Raw genomic sequence first — 14,973 nt, forward strand, 5'->3', positions numbered from 1 at the left:
GATTTCTTTTCCATAAAAGAAAATACATTTACATGTGTCATAGAATGATGGCAAATCAATTAGTAATACATACAATACTTACACTTATTTTCTTAGTTATTGCAATGGCTAAGTGACAGCATTGGCATTTAAAGCAAAGTCTTGTACTTTGTGTGCCCTTAAATTAAAATGTAGAATTGTGTCTGTTAAGCTACTATAAAATACCTTGCTTTATTTTTCAGTTTTCCACCTATTTCCCTGGATACTTTGATGGTCAGTACTGGCTCTGGTGGGTGTTCCTGGTATTAGGTAAGTGCTTTTAGCATAGAACAGGGAGGAAAAACATTATGTTAAATTTTAGCAGTAAAATTACTTTTAGTAAATCCTCATCTTGTTTACTATACAATAATATATTAAATCAGCAATAATAAGTATAATTTTAAAAATGTTTCTCTCTTTGAACACTTTAACAAGATCTTAATGATTAGGCTGTTGTCAATATCAGAGTAACATACACGTTATAAAAAGTCTCTTAGTGGTGGTAGGTTTTCCCGAACCCATTCATATACATGTCTCAGGGCCCCTGTGTGCCCAGTGGGGCATAATGATGATTCCACAGTCTGTTGGGTTTTTTCCCTTGTGAGTTGTTGGCTTTAAGCATTCACAAACTCAAGCCTAAGTTGGCCGTAGTCATACTGTCGCTACTGACTCATGGGGTACGTGGCCCATCTTTGGTTGGATCTGTCAGTAGAAAACAGAAAACATACAGCCCTGCTAGATAAGACTCCTGGAAGAGGCACTGTAGTTGACCATTGGTGAAGATAAGAATCCTTTTGTGATGCGAAGTTTTTTTTGTTTTTTTTTTTTAATACCTGGTATTTAAGTTATCAGCCATGAGATTCTATTTTTCATTCAAAACACTTATTTTCAAATCTTTTCTTCTAAGACATTAAAGAAATGAACTTTGGAGGTGAATTCTTTTAATGTTGGCTTCTTCATTCTTTGTAAAGATGATGTATATAACAGAGACCACCACGCTGCTGTCATTTCTGCAAAGCAATACTAGGGCCATCTTGTGGTATTAGTTACTTGTTGCCCTGGGTGCCAGAAAGAATGCTATTCACCAAGCTCAGCTCTGACAACTCTTGGTTATTGCCAAAAACCAGTTCTACTATCTGAATACAAAGACTTTTCCACCATTGAGTATATTTTAAGATGTGTCTAACAGAAAGTAGATGAGTGGTTGCCTAGGACCGAGAAGAGGGCAATAGGCAGGTGTAATGGGGAGTGAGTAATAATGGGTACAGGTGTCTTTTTGAGGTGATAATGATGTTCTAAAATTAGATTATTGTAATGGTTGTACAATTATGTAAATATACTAAAAACCAGCGAATTACACACCTTAAACAGGTGAACTTTATGGTATGTAAATTATATCTCAATAACCCAACCCACTGCCATCGAGTCGATTCCGACTCATAGCGACCCTATAGGGCAGAGTAGAACTGCCCCATAGAGTTTCCAAGGAGCGCCTGGTGGATTCAAACTGCTGACCTCTTGGTTAGCAGCCACAACACTTAACCACTATGCCATCAGGGTTTCCTATCTCAATAAAGCTTTTTAAAAAATGTGTCTAAGACTCAGGGAGTATCTCTGAAGGAGGAGACACCATTGGAAGGGATACGTCACTCGCCCTTCTCCCCCAACTGTTTCCAGGAGGTGCCGACCTTTGTGAATGTAGATTCTGGTATGTTGTTGTTTGGCGCCATGGAGTCAATTCTGACTCATAGTGACCGTATGACAAAGTGGAACTGCGCCATAGGGTTTCCTCAGCTTGTAATCTTTATGGGAGCAAATTCCCAGGTTTTTCTCCCTTGGAGCTGCTAGGTGAATTCAAACAGCCAACCTTTCCATTAGCAACTAACACTTAACCATTGCACCACCAGGGCTCCTTGATTCTGGTATAGTCATATAAAATCATTCTTATTACATCAGTCTCTGGTAAATAAATGCAAAAATGGGTTGCTGTCGAGTCAGTTCTGACTCGTAGCTATCCTATGGGATGGTGTAGAACTGCCCCATAGGGTTTCCAAGGAGCGATTGGTGGATTCAAACTGCTGACCTTTTGGTTAGAAGCCATAGCTCTTATCCACATGGCAAAGTAACCTGTGAATTAGAGAAATAGAGTACAGATTTGAAAATGGAGAGGCTTATTACAATAGGTAAGGGAATCCTGACATCTAGTGGACGGCATTATGTACTGTAAAAATGTACTGTAGTTAGCAAAAAAAAAAAAAAGGGCAGGGGAGGAAGAATCTGTAACAAGAAGGGGTAAAAAAAATATTTCACTTGAGAAAAGCACAGTTATCATTCTCTGTTTTAGGAGTTAATTATCTTGAGGTATTTTTCCTAGAAGTCATAGGGTAGCTTTTGATATACTTCTTAATGAGGTTTCTCAATGTGAGTATTTGTTCCTTTTAGACTCATTAGACTCGTATTATACAAAAGAGATTCTTATTGTTTCTTTAGAGTATGTTTCTCATTGAGGAATGGAGAATTTTTTATGGAAAATCCTTTGGAAACTCTGGAAGAAATTCTTTATGTTTTGATAGCGTTTAACAGAAAAACAACCAAGTATTGCTATCCCAGAGGATATTTCTGGGAAAGGGACTTAACATGGATATTATAATTCATTCTTGACTTTTCTTTTTTTAATTAGGCTTTCTCCTGTTTCTCAGAGGATTTATCAATTATGCAAAAGTTCGGAAGATGCCAGAAACTTTCTCAAATCTCCCCAGGACCAGAGTTCTCTTTATTTATTAAAGGTATTAAAGGAAATAAAAAACACTATTCTAATTTTGGTAAAATCATGTGATACGTTGCAGATTTCCATTCATTTTTTTTAAAAAAACTTTCTTACTGTTTTAATGTAGACAAGGTGCTTAAAATTATTTTAGCTTCTTTAGCCTCATAAAGTGTGTTTTTAAGACTTTGCAGGGACAGCATGTGGTTTGATGCTGTCACCCAATAGCACAAGGCTCTTTTTTTCCCTTCAAACTTTGAGGCATATGCCTTCTTCCTTGGATCTTGGACAAGTCTTCATACTGAGCTTCCATTACTGCTCTTTTTCAAGCTACTCTTTAATTCTATTCGAATGATTATTGAGCACCTATATTCTGTGACAGAGAATATAAAGGGTAAGAAAGCCACAGCCCCTGCCTTTTAGCAGCTTCTAGTTTAGTAGGAGATGTTTTTGTCTACAAAAAGGTGTTGATAAAGGTAAAGGTAAAATTGTCTTAGGAGAAAACTTTATCTCATGTTATGACAATGGAGAAGAGGTATCAGGAGGTAGAAGAGTCTTAGTATCATCAGGGAGCCAGGATATTTGGCTGGGACTCAAGGTCCTAGATTTCTGAATCCCAGATCTCGAAACACTGCTCACTGTTGGCACCAGTTCCAAGGACAGTATTCAGAAGGAACCCTTCAGGCCAAATCACACTGCTATAATTCTGCAGGGCCTAGGCTAGATCATAGCCAGAGCTAGGCTAGATCATAGGCACTTTAGCAACTCCTTTTGCCTGGGTTATTGACAAGCCCAAGGTTACCATCTCTTAAAATTTGTCAGAGAGGCCTCCTTGGTGCCTTTCTTTAGGTCCACAGCCTGATGTTACCACTGTGATGGGAAGGAATGTCAGTGCAAAAAAAGGAAGAAAAAGGGCCTTTTCCCCTGCCTAGAACAGTAAGACTAAGCCATGTCAAGGCTTTTCTTTGTTTCACACATGGCTTTCCTCAGAGGTTGATGCCATCTTCCATTGCTAACCACATAAGGAAAGAGGAAATGTTGAGAAAGAGTATACCAGAGAGAGGCCTCCCTGATAGTGAGATGTATTAGGCCTTCTTGGACTTCACTCCTTGTTCCTTGGAACTTGGTTGGTGTGGGTGAATTGTGGAGTGGAGCCTGAGCACCACCTAGAGGCCAGTTCAATTGACTTGAAGGCTTCTGGCAAGGCTTTGTAAAGAATGTAGCAGAGGACACAAACCTTATACAATAGGTAGAATTTCAACTAGTGGAAATCGATTGGAATGGGGAAAACATAACGTTTTCTTCAAACATGGCATAATGATAATAGCATTCATTATGTTCTTTTTGTGTATCAGACCCTGTATTAAGCATTAATTAAATGTATTTATGTAAGTAACAGAAAGATGTTATGTTGATAGGCAAACTCGGATACATCATGGTGGAGTATATTCATTAGGCATTTCTTATAAAAATTAAAGCATACAAAGAACATAGGCTTCTGTTGGTTAAAGTCAGTTTCGTCAAGCACGTATATACTTTTATTTGAGAGAATTTTAGTCACTTGTGTTTATGAACTTAAAAAATTTTATTTTGTTGTCATTGAGAATATACGCAGCAAAACATTACACCAGTTCAACTGTTTCTACATGTACAAATCAGTGACATTGATTACATTCTTTGAGTTGTGCAACCGTTCTCAATCTCCTTTCGAGTTGGTCCTCCCTCATTAGCAAAAACTTACTGCCCCCTAAGATTCCTGTCTAATCTTTCAAGTTGCTGTTGTCACTTTGATCCCATATACATAGTTCTTAAAAAAGCATAATGCTCAAGGAGACATTTTTTACTAGTTCAGCTTAAATTATTAGTTTAAATTATTTGTTTTTAAGAAGACTTCAGGGCATATTTTTGGTTTAAGGTTTCAAAATTTTCTCAGGGCAATAGTTTGAGGGGTTCATCCATCCAGCATGGCTCCAGAAAGTCTTAAGTCTATGAAAATTTTAAATTCTGTTCTGTATTTTCTCCATTTTGATCAGGATTCTTCTGTAGAATCTTGGATCAAAATGTCTGGTAATGGTAGCCAGGCACCATCCAGTTCTTCTGGTCTCATGGCAATGGAGACAGTTGTTCATGGAGGCAATTAACCACACATTCTATATCTTCCTCCTATTCCTGTGTTTATAGGTTCTTTAAGGGGAATCAGTTTTATTGCATGTTTACAAATGTGTGGCATATCATGAATTTGAATTATTGACTTTTTTGTGATTGACTTATTTCACTCAGCATGATGCCTTCCAGATTCATCCATGTTGTGAGATGCTTCACAGATTCATCATTGTTCTTTATTGTTGCGTAGTACTCCGTTGTGTGTATGTACCATAGTTTATCCTTTCATCTAGGGGCATCTAGGTTGTTTCCATTTTTTGCTATTGTGAACAATGCTGCAATGAACATGGGTATGCATATGTCTAGTCATGTGATAGTTCTTATTTCTCTAGCATATATTCCTAGGAGTGGGATTGCTGGATCATATGGTATTTCTATTTCTAGCTTTCTAAGGAAGCGCCATATTGTTTTCCAAAATGGTTGTATCATTTGGCATTCCCACCAGCAGTGCATAAGAGTTCTGATCTCCCCACAGCCTCTCCAACATTTGTTATTTTTTGTTTTTTTGATTCGTGCCAGTAATGTTGGGGTGAGATGGTATCTCATTGTGGTTTTGATTTGCATTTCTCTAATGGCTAGTGATTGGGAACATTTCCTCATGTGTCTATTAGCTTCTTGAATGCTTTCTTTGGTGAAGTCTCTGTTAATTTCTTTTGCCCATTTTTTAATTGGAGTGTTTATCTTTTTGTTGCAGAGGTGTTGGATTTTCTTGTAGATTTTAGAGATTAGACCTTTGTCAGATTTGTAATGGCTAAAAAATTTTTTCCCAGTCTGTAGGTTTTCTTTTTACTCTTTTGGTGAGGTCTTTTGACTTCACCAAAAGAGTAAAATTTTTAGAAGATCCCAGTTATCTAGGTTATTATCTTCTGGAGTTTGTGTGTTGTTAGTTATGGCTTGTATCATGTTAATGCCGTGCATTAGGGCCTCTAGCATTGATCCTATTTTTTCTCCTATGATCCTTATAGTTTTTGGCTTTATATTTAGGTCTGGGATCCATTTTGAATTAGTGTTTGTGTATGGTGTGAGGTATGGGCCCTGTTTCATTTTTTTTGCAGGTAGACATCCAGTTTTGCCAGCACCATTTGTTAAAAAGACTGCCTCTTCCCCATTTGATGGACTTTGGGCCCTTGTTGAAGATCAGGTGACCATAGGTGGATAGCTTTACATCTGGGTTCTCAATTCTGTTCCATTGGTCAATGTATCTGTCATTGTACAAGCACCAGGCTGTTTTGACTGCTGTAGCTATATAGTAGGTTCTGAGGTCAGGTAGTGTGAATCCTCCCACTTTATTCTTTGTCAGTAGTGCTTTACTTATCTGGGGCTTCTTCTCTTTCCATATAAAGTGAATGATTCATTTTTCTATCTCTTTAAAGAATGTTGATATTTGGATCAGGATTGCATTGTATTTGTACATTGCTTTGGGTAGAATTGTCATTTTCACAATGTTGAGTCTACCTATCCATGAGCATGGTATGTTTTTCCATTTATGTAGATCTCCTTTGGTTTCTTGCAGTAGTGTTTTGTAGTTTTCTTTGTGTAGGTCTTTTATGTCCCTGGTTAGATTTATTCCTAAGGATTTTGTTTTTTTAGGGGCTATTTTTATTATAAATGGTATTGTTTTCCTGATTTCCTTTTCATTGTTCTCTTTATTTGTGTAAAGGAATCCAACAATTTTTGTATATTTATCTTATATCCTGCCACTGTACTGAACCTAATAGTTTCAGTCATTTTCTCGTGGAGTCTTTTGGATTTTCTATGAATAGTATCGTATCATCCGCACATAGGGACGGTTTTACTTCTTCATTACCATTTTGGATGCCCCTTATTTATTTCTCTTGCCTTACTGCTCTAGCTAGAACTTCCAGCACAATGTTAAATAGGAGTGGTGATAAAGGGCATCCTTGTTTTGTTCCTGTTCCCAAGGGGCTGAAGTGATGTTTTATGCGAGTTTCTAAATTTAAAACAAGACACCTCTAGGGCTATGATTTAAAGTAGGAAGTCCTTAGTGATAATGCTTTCGGAACTAACAGGTGAGGGAGATAAGTGAGCCTTTCCTCTCTAATTTGGAGTCAGGTGGCTGATAGTGGCTAGTATGCTTTAGGACTTGTCAGAACCCTACTCAGAGGCATATGAGTGTCCCCCACTGGAGGGCATAATAGAGTTTGTTAGCTTTTCTTCCCTACTTTGATGGCCTGGGACATTTGAAATCATTCCTGACATTCCCAGAGGATTCAGAACTTTAAGAGTTTGGGGCCTTAAAGCAGTATTTAGAATTCTAATACCTCCTTAATAATTTTCAGAGTGTCCCTAGAGGGAACCAAAGAAGCCATATTATCCCATGGGACTGAGTTTCCTTTTTTTCCAGTGAAAGGGGAAAGAGCTATTTATCCATACCCAAATGTAGAATGCTTTCTTTCTGTAGTTCAGAGCAAATTTAGTTTGAAGGTGGGCTGGAAAACCATCATGTAAAGTGTGAAAGTTGTTTTTTTTTCCCCTTTATTGAACTTCTTCCTTTGTTTAATGGAGATACCACTAGTTAAAAGCTAGCTGTAGGCTTTTGCAAAAAAGACATGGGTAGGGATTTTTAAAATAACTTAGCTATATAACAGAAAAGTATAAGTGCCATGCTATCCTGAGATTTGGCATTTTACTAGAAAAGAGTATAAGAACAGCGACCTTTTAACTCTGTCTACCAAAATATAGTATAAAACAAACCCAAAAATAACCCCAAAAGGCTTTCTTCTAATCAGCCAAAGTAGGTGTTACAGAAGCCAAACGCTAAAGCTCACGCACTGCAATCCTTGGGCTACTCACAGGTTCCCTTTCAGAGCCCAGTCACTCTTGTTTAAAGATCCTGTGTTAATAAGCTCCATAATCTGGTTTCCCAGTGTGCAGCAAAAAGCCAGAGGGAATCGCTAGAGGTGGACACAAGGACATCAACAAGAAGCGTGTGACTGTAAGGAAGTAGAAAAAAGTAAATGTTCCTATGTACTGTTTAAAAAGAAACAGAGACCATTTAGACACAGCTTTATCTGAAATGGTTAAAAATGTGTTTATACTCTTTCTTATTTACAAGTTAACTGGAAAATACATTTTTATGGAATGTCACTTCCTTTGATGCTGCCAGGTAAATGAGGGGTTAGCCGCTATTGTAGCCATAAGGTGGTAACACAGTTAAGTGGTTATTTCTAAAACTACTCCAAAAACACTTGTACATGTGAAGTATAATAGGTTTTAAAATATATTATTTAGATCACATCTGGAGTAGAAGAAAGCTTTTACACCCTGGCATTAATGAGCTAGGGCCCTTTATAATTAGACAGTGATTGCTGTGACCTAGTGAGCTATGCCTATTAAGCATCAAATATCTTAACTAATTTTCCATGTGATGGAAAGGGCTTACATCTCTCCCTTTCTATCATCTTCCTTCTCTTCCCCAGTACTCTCCTGTTTTATGAAAGGAAATTCATCTCACGTTAAAGATTGATTTATTGTAGTGTGTTATATTAAAGTAGCAAGACATTAAAAATGTTTTCCAGTGGAATTTTTGCTTAAATATTCACGTCATGTCCAAGAAAATGGTTCTTTTCTTGAAATTAAATGATTTCCATCAAAGCAGTCCAGTCTGCTGTTCAGTAGTGATGCCCACAGTCCCTAAGACTGTTTGTCCTCCACTTCGTGGGCCACCAGTGTTTGCTACCGTGCGAGTCACGGTGATCTGAAAGGGCCTCCAGGGCAAGGCAGCGAGCCGTGACTCTAGCAGTCTGTTTCATCTGGTGTTTGCTGGTGGTTAAACTCACCCATTGGTAACCTAGCTGGGTCATTTAATGGATTTTTTTTCATGTTTGCTCGGTGGAAGGCTCTGACTTTAAAGGGATCTATTAAAGTGAATTTTTCTATGCTGAAGCAGCATGAACTAGGGAAACTGGCCAAGTAATTATCTGGACTATGTTGCGTGTCCTTACAAATTTGTGTTTTAACCTAATAGTCATTATTTTATCAGTTAATGGGAACTGATAAAACGGAAGTTACCTAGGTTTGTAATGTATCTGGCCTCATTGTAAAAACCTTTATTTGACATCAATCAACCCATTTTCTTTTTGCTTCCGCTTGACTTTTAGAGGTCTTTATTTTCCTGTGTCTCTGATGCCACTGTATATTCTGAGGTCTACCACTCTCTTAAGGCCCTTAGTCTAAAGAAGAGTTAACCTTGTATCATTGGTTTACTTCAGATCAAAACACAGCTATATTTGGAGTTGGGGAAAATGTTGACAGTTTAAAAGGAACGTTTATTTCCTCCAAGGTTGTAGCTTCTCAGTATTTTGGCAGCCTTTTAAAGATTTATGCAGTCATACAATCAGGAAAGATATACAAAAGGGTTTTTGTGGCCCTTACAGTAATTTGGAGAGAAGGGCAAGTAAGCTTAAGGACTTACCAACCTTCACTTGGTACCGGATACTACAAAGTAGTTTCTCAATAGCTGTATTTGTTAAGTCGTTAGTGTATTTCCTTAGTGTTCCTTCTTTTAGCATTAATATGGGGAGTTACTTACAGTTTTCCCCCAAGTTGTTTCCATGAGAACCAAAAATAATTTATTATGCCAGTTCAGAAATGCCTCAAAGTATTGGATGAAAATTACATATAGCAAAATATAAGGGCACTATTTTTTTTTATCCTGAGAGCTCTTATTTCAGTCATACCTGTTTCCTTTCTTAAAATTAGTTTGGGGCTATATATCTGTTTTTTTTTTTTTTTTTTTTCAGAGATACATGCCCTCAAAATACATTGGTCCTTTAAAAAAAAAGAAAAACTATTTGTGGTACCTGTGAGCATGCCGTGGTTTTTTTTTAAACTTTGCCATGCACTGTTTAAGTACAGAATGCTGTAACTGGCATCCTACGGGGAGTCTTCCTTGTGTGAGATCTGGCCGAACTGGCAGGATCAGCGTAGCTTTAGATGTATTAGGGAAGTTACATGTGCAAACGTGGAGTCTACTGTCTCTCTGAACTGAGTTTCAGTCCTTGCTGTCAGAGTTATTGAAATATGGGGCGAAGAAGCGCTGCTTCTATTCTGTCCTTTTGTGAGGCCGTTTGGAGAAAGAGACCCCTGACCTTACGGGTATTTAGAGAAAGCATTCACATTCTTTGTAGTTCTGGAGTCCTTGATAACCTTAAGAACTGAAATTTTAATGTTTATTGAATACTGTGATGTCAGTGTATAGTAATCCTAAAACTATGTAAAATGTACTTCTTGTGTCTCCAAACATCCTGCCTTCTTTTGTGACTGCATCCTTCTCGTAGCCAAAATAACAAGCTAACTTGAGTTTCAATATTCAATATCCTTCTCTGGCAGATGGTTTCTGGCAAAGGCCTTCCTGCATTTATGAATTCTCTCTCAAGAAGCAAGAGAACACCTGCAGGAAGTGAATCAAGATGCAGAACACGGAGGCATAATCACCTGCTTTACAAAAATAAATAAAGTACTGTTGAAGAAGATCATTTCTCTCTATTTGTTCCTAGGTGTAAAATTTTAATAGTCACTGCAGAATTCTGTAATCATTGAATCATTAGTGGTTAATGTTTGAAAAAGCTCTTGCAATCAAGTCTGTGATGTATTAATAATGCCTCATGTATTGTTTGTGGTCATTTTAAATAGCATGAGCCGTGTCCCTGTAGTCAGTAGGGGGCAGTCTTGCTTTATTCATGCTCCATCTCAAAATGAATTCGGAATTAAATATTTTAGTGTAAGATACGTACAATGCTGGCCATTTTAAAGGGGTTTTCTCAAAAGTTAAAACTTTTGTTAGGATTGCATTTCTGCACATAATACATATTTGCTGTTAAAATTAATCTAGAAATGTATTCAGTTGTACTGTGTGAACACTGCGAAGCGAAATCATAGTGCAAAATACATTTAAGGTGAGGTCAAACATATGTTCTTAATTGGTAAATAATAAGCGTTAATTTTTTATTGTCTGTATCTTAAACTTTGCAGTACTTTATTGTTCTGTGGTGGTACCTAAGGGATACGAAAAGTGTTGTCGTCACTGTAAAAAAGACAAAGGACAGGGACAAATGCAACTTAATTAGTAAAATGCAATCCTTGACACCTTCTGTATGAATACAGAGTCCCGACCCCTTTTTTTTCTTTTGTCTCCCGATGATTATGCCAGGGGCCGGGAGTGGGGAGAGGCTTAAATTCTAGGAGTAAAGACAGACGTGGCTTGCGGTTTTTGAGACGATCCCTAACTCACTGTACTACCTGCTTTTACCCTGTGTTAGCAGAAGCCGCTGTGTTAGAATGTAGGATGGCGTGCTTTCGGCCAAGTGGTAACTCGCCCTGGTTCGCTGTGCTAAGACTGTACATACAACAGAACAGTAATAAACGTCTCTTGTGTAGCACGTTTTGCTGTAGATTAGTGTTTTAATTTCTTGGTTTGCGTTTGTTGATTGCAAAGGGAAAATTTTTTTTTTTTATTTGATCTTACAGATCATTCAGTAAATATAAAAATTGGTCTCAGGTCAAATTTTTTTTTTTTTTTTTTTTTCGTTTCCAGCGGAGGATGTCCCCTTCCTTCATATCATACCAATACATTCCTGAAAATACAGGGGAAGATGGGTTCTGCAGTACTAAAAAAAAAAAAAAAAGGCCTGTTGCCGCTGAGTTGATTCTGACTCACAGAGACCCTATAGTGTATGTAATAGACTAAAATATCTTACAGGGAGAAGTTGTAGAAATCTTCAATCATTCTGAAATTCCCAATTATGCTTCACTTTTTAGACATAGTCTCAGACAATTTACATCCAATGTCTTCTACACGTTCCCTGATTTTGCTTTTTCTCAACTGAACATAGACAGCTGGTTTACATCCATGAACACCCAGTTGCAGTGAAAGGTTCCTCATTTCTCCTGATTCCATTTTTGTCTCAGTTGTATTAAACTTAGAGATCAGTGGTTCTTATAATAGCAGCCATTTGATTTTCATATTTTTCACTTATTCAGAGGAAAAAAATGCAGCAACATGTTCAAAGAACTACACAAACCAGTGCTGTAGCACAGTATGGTAACTGCAGCGTTCCTTCGTCTGCTGTGTGTGAACATCAGCACTTAGCAAAGGAAGGCTTCTCAGGGATGTCAGTATGTAATACACACAAGTATCCAGTTTCCAGGAAACTGGAAAGTTGAGAGCCCCCTTATTGACATCTCAATGATTATTCTAGCCAGTTTATTGATTATTGTAAGCAATAGTATTGTATTTTCCTATTTTAAAGTTTTATTTTGCAGTAGAGACACAGGATTTTATGAAAGTCCCTTTGAAGATTTTTCTTTTAATTAGATTATATCAATAAAGTTTGGAAGTTTTTGTGGCCTATAATATTCTAAGATCACGAATGAATGTATCTCTAACAATGCGAATAAGTGTGGACACATGTAAACACATGTAGCAGTTATTGTTAGGTGCCGTTGAGTCATTTCTGACTCAGCGACTGTATGTACAACAGAACAAAACACTGTCCAGTCCTGCGCCATCCCCACAATCATTGCTGTGTTTAAGCCCTTTGTTGCAACCACTGTGTCAGCCCATCTCATTGAGGGTCCTCCTCTTTTTCACTGACTCTCTACCAAGCATGGTGACCTTCTCCAGGGATTGGTCCCTCTTGATAACGTGTCCAAAGTAAGATGAAGTCTCACCATCTTCGCTTCCAAGGAGCATTCTGTAGCAAAGGGAACTATTTAAATTATCTTGCAGAAAAAAATAGAAAAGCCCTAAATCACATTAATTCAAACATCGTAAACTAGCTTGGTGTTTATCCTTTAGATCCTTGTGCCTTATTTGGTTTTGTATATTCAGAGAACTGAAATATTTGGAATTCCTATTTCTACATATCTGGTGGTCCATAAGACTGGCAAATGGAAACCCACCGTTTGATATGCTTTAAAAGTACTTACTGTAGAGGATGGTTTTTCTTTTCTTTCCTTTGAATGTCTGTCATTACCTGAAAGAAAATTAAGTTCTTTCAGGTACATAAAGTTGGTACCACATGTCTCCCAGGGTCCCCGCTATTCAAGGTGGAAGTGTTGTTTATGCTCGACTTTCTTTCTTACTCTTTTCTTTCTGTTCATTGTAAGAGCAACCCTTTCAGATAAAGGGTATTTATAATAAATCACTTTCAAAGGGGATATAGAGGAACCATTGTAATTTGTCTAAGGTTATGAAATAAACTGACATTGACCCAGAGCTAAGGGACAACTAGAACTTAACCATGAACACAGAGGTCCCTCATATCTCTTGTCATTACCATTTGGAATTACACAAGCTTATGTTTAAAGGATTCTGTGTAGCCTTTCTTTTTCTGATGAAGTTAGTTTGGTGGAGGGATAAAAGGTGCTATTAAAATTTGATTGTTAAAAAATGGGAAGAATAAATATCTTTACTAATGGGATGAATTTTGTCTAGAGTTTTTAGGAAGTGACAAAATTTTTAGTGCTAACTCTAATTTTTGCTTTCTTGTGAAGTATAAATACCTGAACTATTGCCATTAGTAACACAGATGAAATTTCTTTTGGCCTTCACTGTATTGTCATATTAAAATACCTTCTACTTAGCTATACATTGTTTATGTGTAAGGAAGAAATAAGTCAAGAATAACTGTTGAAATGGAGTATCAGGGCCAATAAAAATGATAATTTAACCTAAGTGGTTGCCTAAGATAGCTAGGGTCTGGGATTAGAATTAAAAAATTGTACCCCACAAATAGAGCCCTGGCCTCAGCTTTGACTTTAACCCTACCCTCACCTCCCCCTGTCCCAGACTTCCTCGAGGGTTGAAACAGTAAATATTGACATAAAATGAAGAATCACTTGGTCCTGGTTTTTGTAAACATCAGTAATCAAATTTTAACTTAAAATATGCCAAGAGTAGACATAGAACTGTACATTGATAGAAAGTAGATATTTTATGAAAAAGTGATTATGATTCCTGCTTCCTACCTGAGCCTGATTCTTGGTGAGGCCTCACTGGTGAGTGTCCAGGTAAATCATGTGCAAGCGGCTCGTAACTTTCAGGCTCTGCTGGTGTTTAACTGGTCGTTGGCTTTCAGCTATTGAGAAGATTTTCACGTTTACTTTCAGGTTTTCTGAAGGTGACTTGAGGAACGAGGAGGAGCATAAAAAAATGCCAAAATATTTTTCTATAGATGATTTGTGTATTTAAAATAGTTTTTTTTTTTGTTTTTTAGGGTTTTTTTTGTTTTGTTTTTTATTTATTTTTATTGTACTTTAGATGAAGGTTTACAGAGCAAGTTAGTTTCTGATTAAACAATACACATATTGTTTTGTGACATTGGTTGCCAACCCCATGGCATGTCAACACTCTCCCCTTCTCGACCTTGAGTTCCCTGTAACCAGCTTTCCTGCCCCTCCTGCCTTCTCGTTCTTGCCCCTCGACTGGTGTGCCCATTTAGTCTCGTTTTGTTTTTATGGGGCTGTTTCTAATCTTTGGCTGAAGGGTGACCCTCAGGAGTGACTTCAATACTGAGTTAAAAGAATATTCGGGAGCCATAAAAAAAAAAAAATTTTTTTTCTTATACTATAGGGGCTTCTCTAGTCTGTATCAGGCCAGTAAGTCTAGCCTTTGTGTGTGTAAGTTAGAATTTTGTTCTACATTTTTCTCCAGCTCTGTCTGGGACCCTCTATTGTGATCCCTGTCAGAGCAGTCAGTGGTGGTAGCCGAGCACCATCTGGTTGAGCTGGGCTATTTTTAAAAAACTTTGATTTGCATGTTGTTAAGCCTAAATAATATTTACACTCTGTAAGGTAGGTAAGGTGGATTGAGTTGAGAGTATTAGCCCCCACTACCATTGAATTGATTCTCAGTCATTGTGACCTCAGAGGGTTTTCAAGGCTGTAAATCTCTAAGGAAGCATACTGCCACGTTTTTCTCCCATGGAGCCACTGGGAGTTTCAAATCGTCACTTTAGTGAGTAGTTGATTGTTTTAACCACTGCACCGTTAGGGCTCCTTTGACA

The 14,973-nt window shown here is 37.5% G+C and overlaps 1 protein-coding gene across 1 annotated transcript in view; it reads left to right on the forward strand.

Moving 5' to 3' along the window:
* Window positions 1-11,346, forward strand: part of NDFIP1 (Nedd4 family interacting protein 1) — a 66,432-nt gene extending 55,086 nt beyond the window's left edge. The window contains exons 6-8 of the mRNA XM_049873947.1: window positions 222-288; window positions 2,699-2,804; window positions 10,298-11,346. Coding sequence (XP_049729904.1) covers window positions 222-288; window positions 2,699-2,802 — 171 coding nt within the window. The 3' untranslated portion in view covers window positions 2,803-2,804; window positions 10,298-11,346. The remainder of the gene's footprint in view (window positions 1-221; window positions 289-2,698; window positions 2,805-10,297) is intronic.
* Window positions 11,347-14,973: the final 3,627 nt, after the last annotated feature.

This window comes from Elephas maximus, chromosome 2 (genome assembly GCF_024166365.1).
Source record: "Elephas maximus indicus isolate mEleMax1 chromosome 2, mEleMax1 primary haplotype, whole genome shotgun sequence".
Lineage (NCBI taxonomy): Eukaryota > Metazoa > Chordata > Mammalia > Proboscidea > Elephantidae > Elephas > Elephas maximus.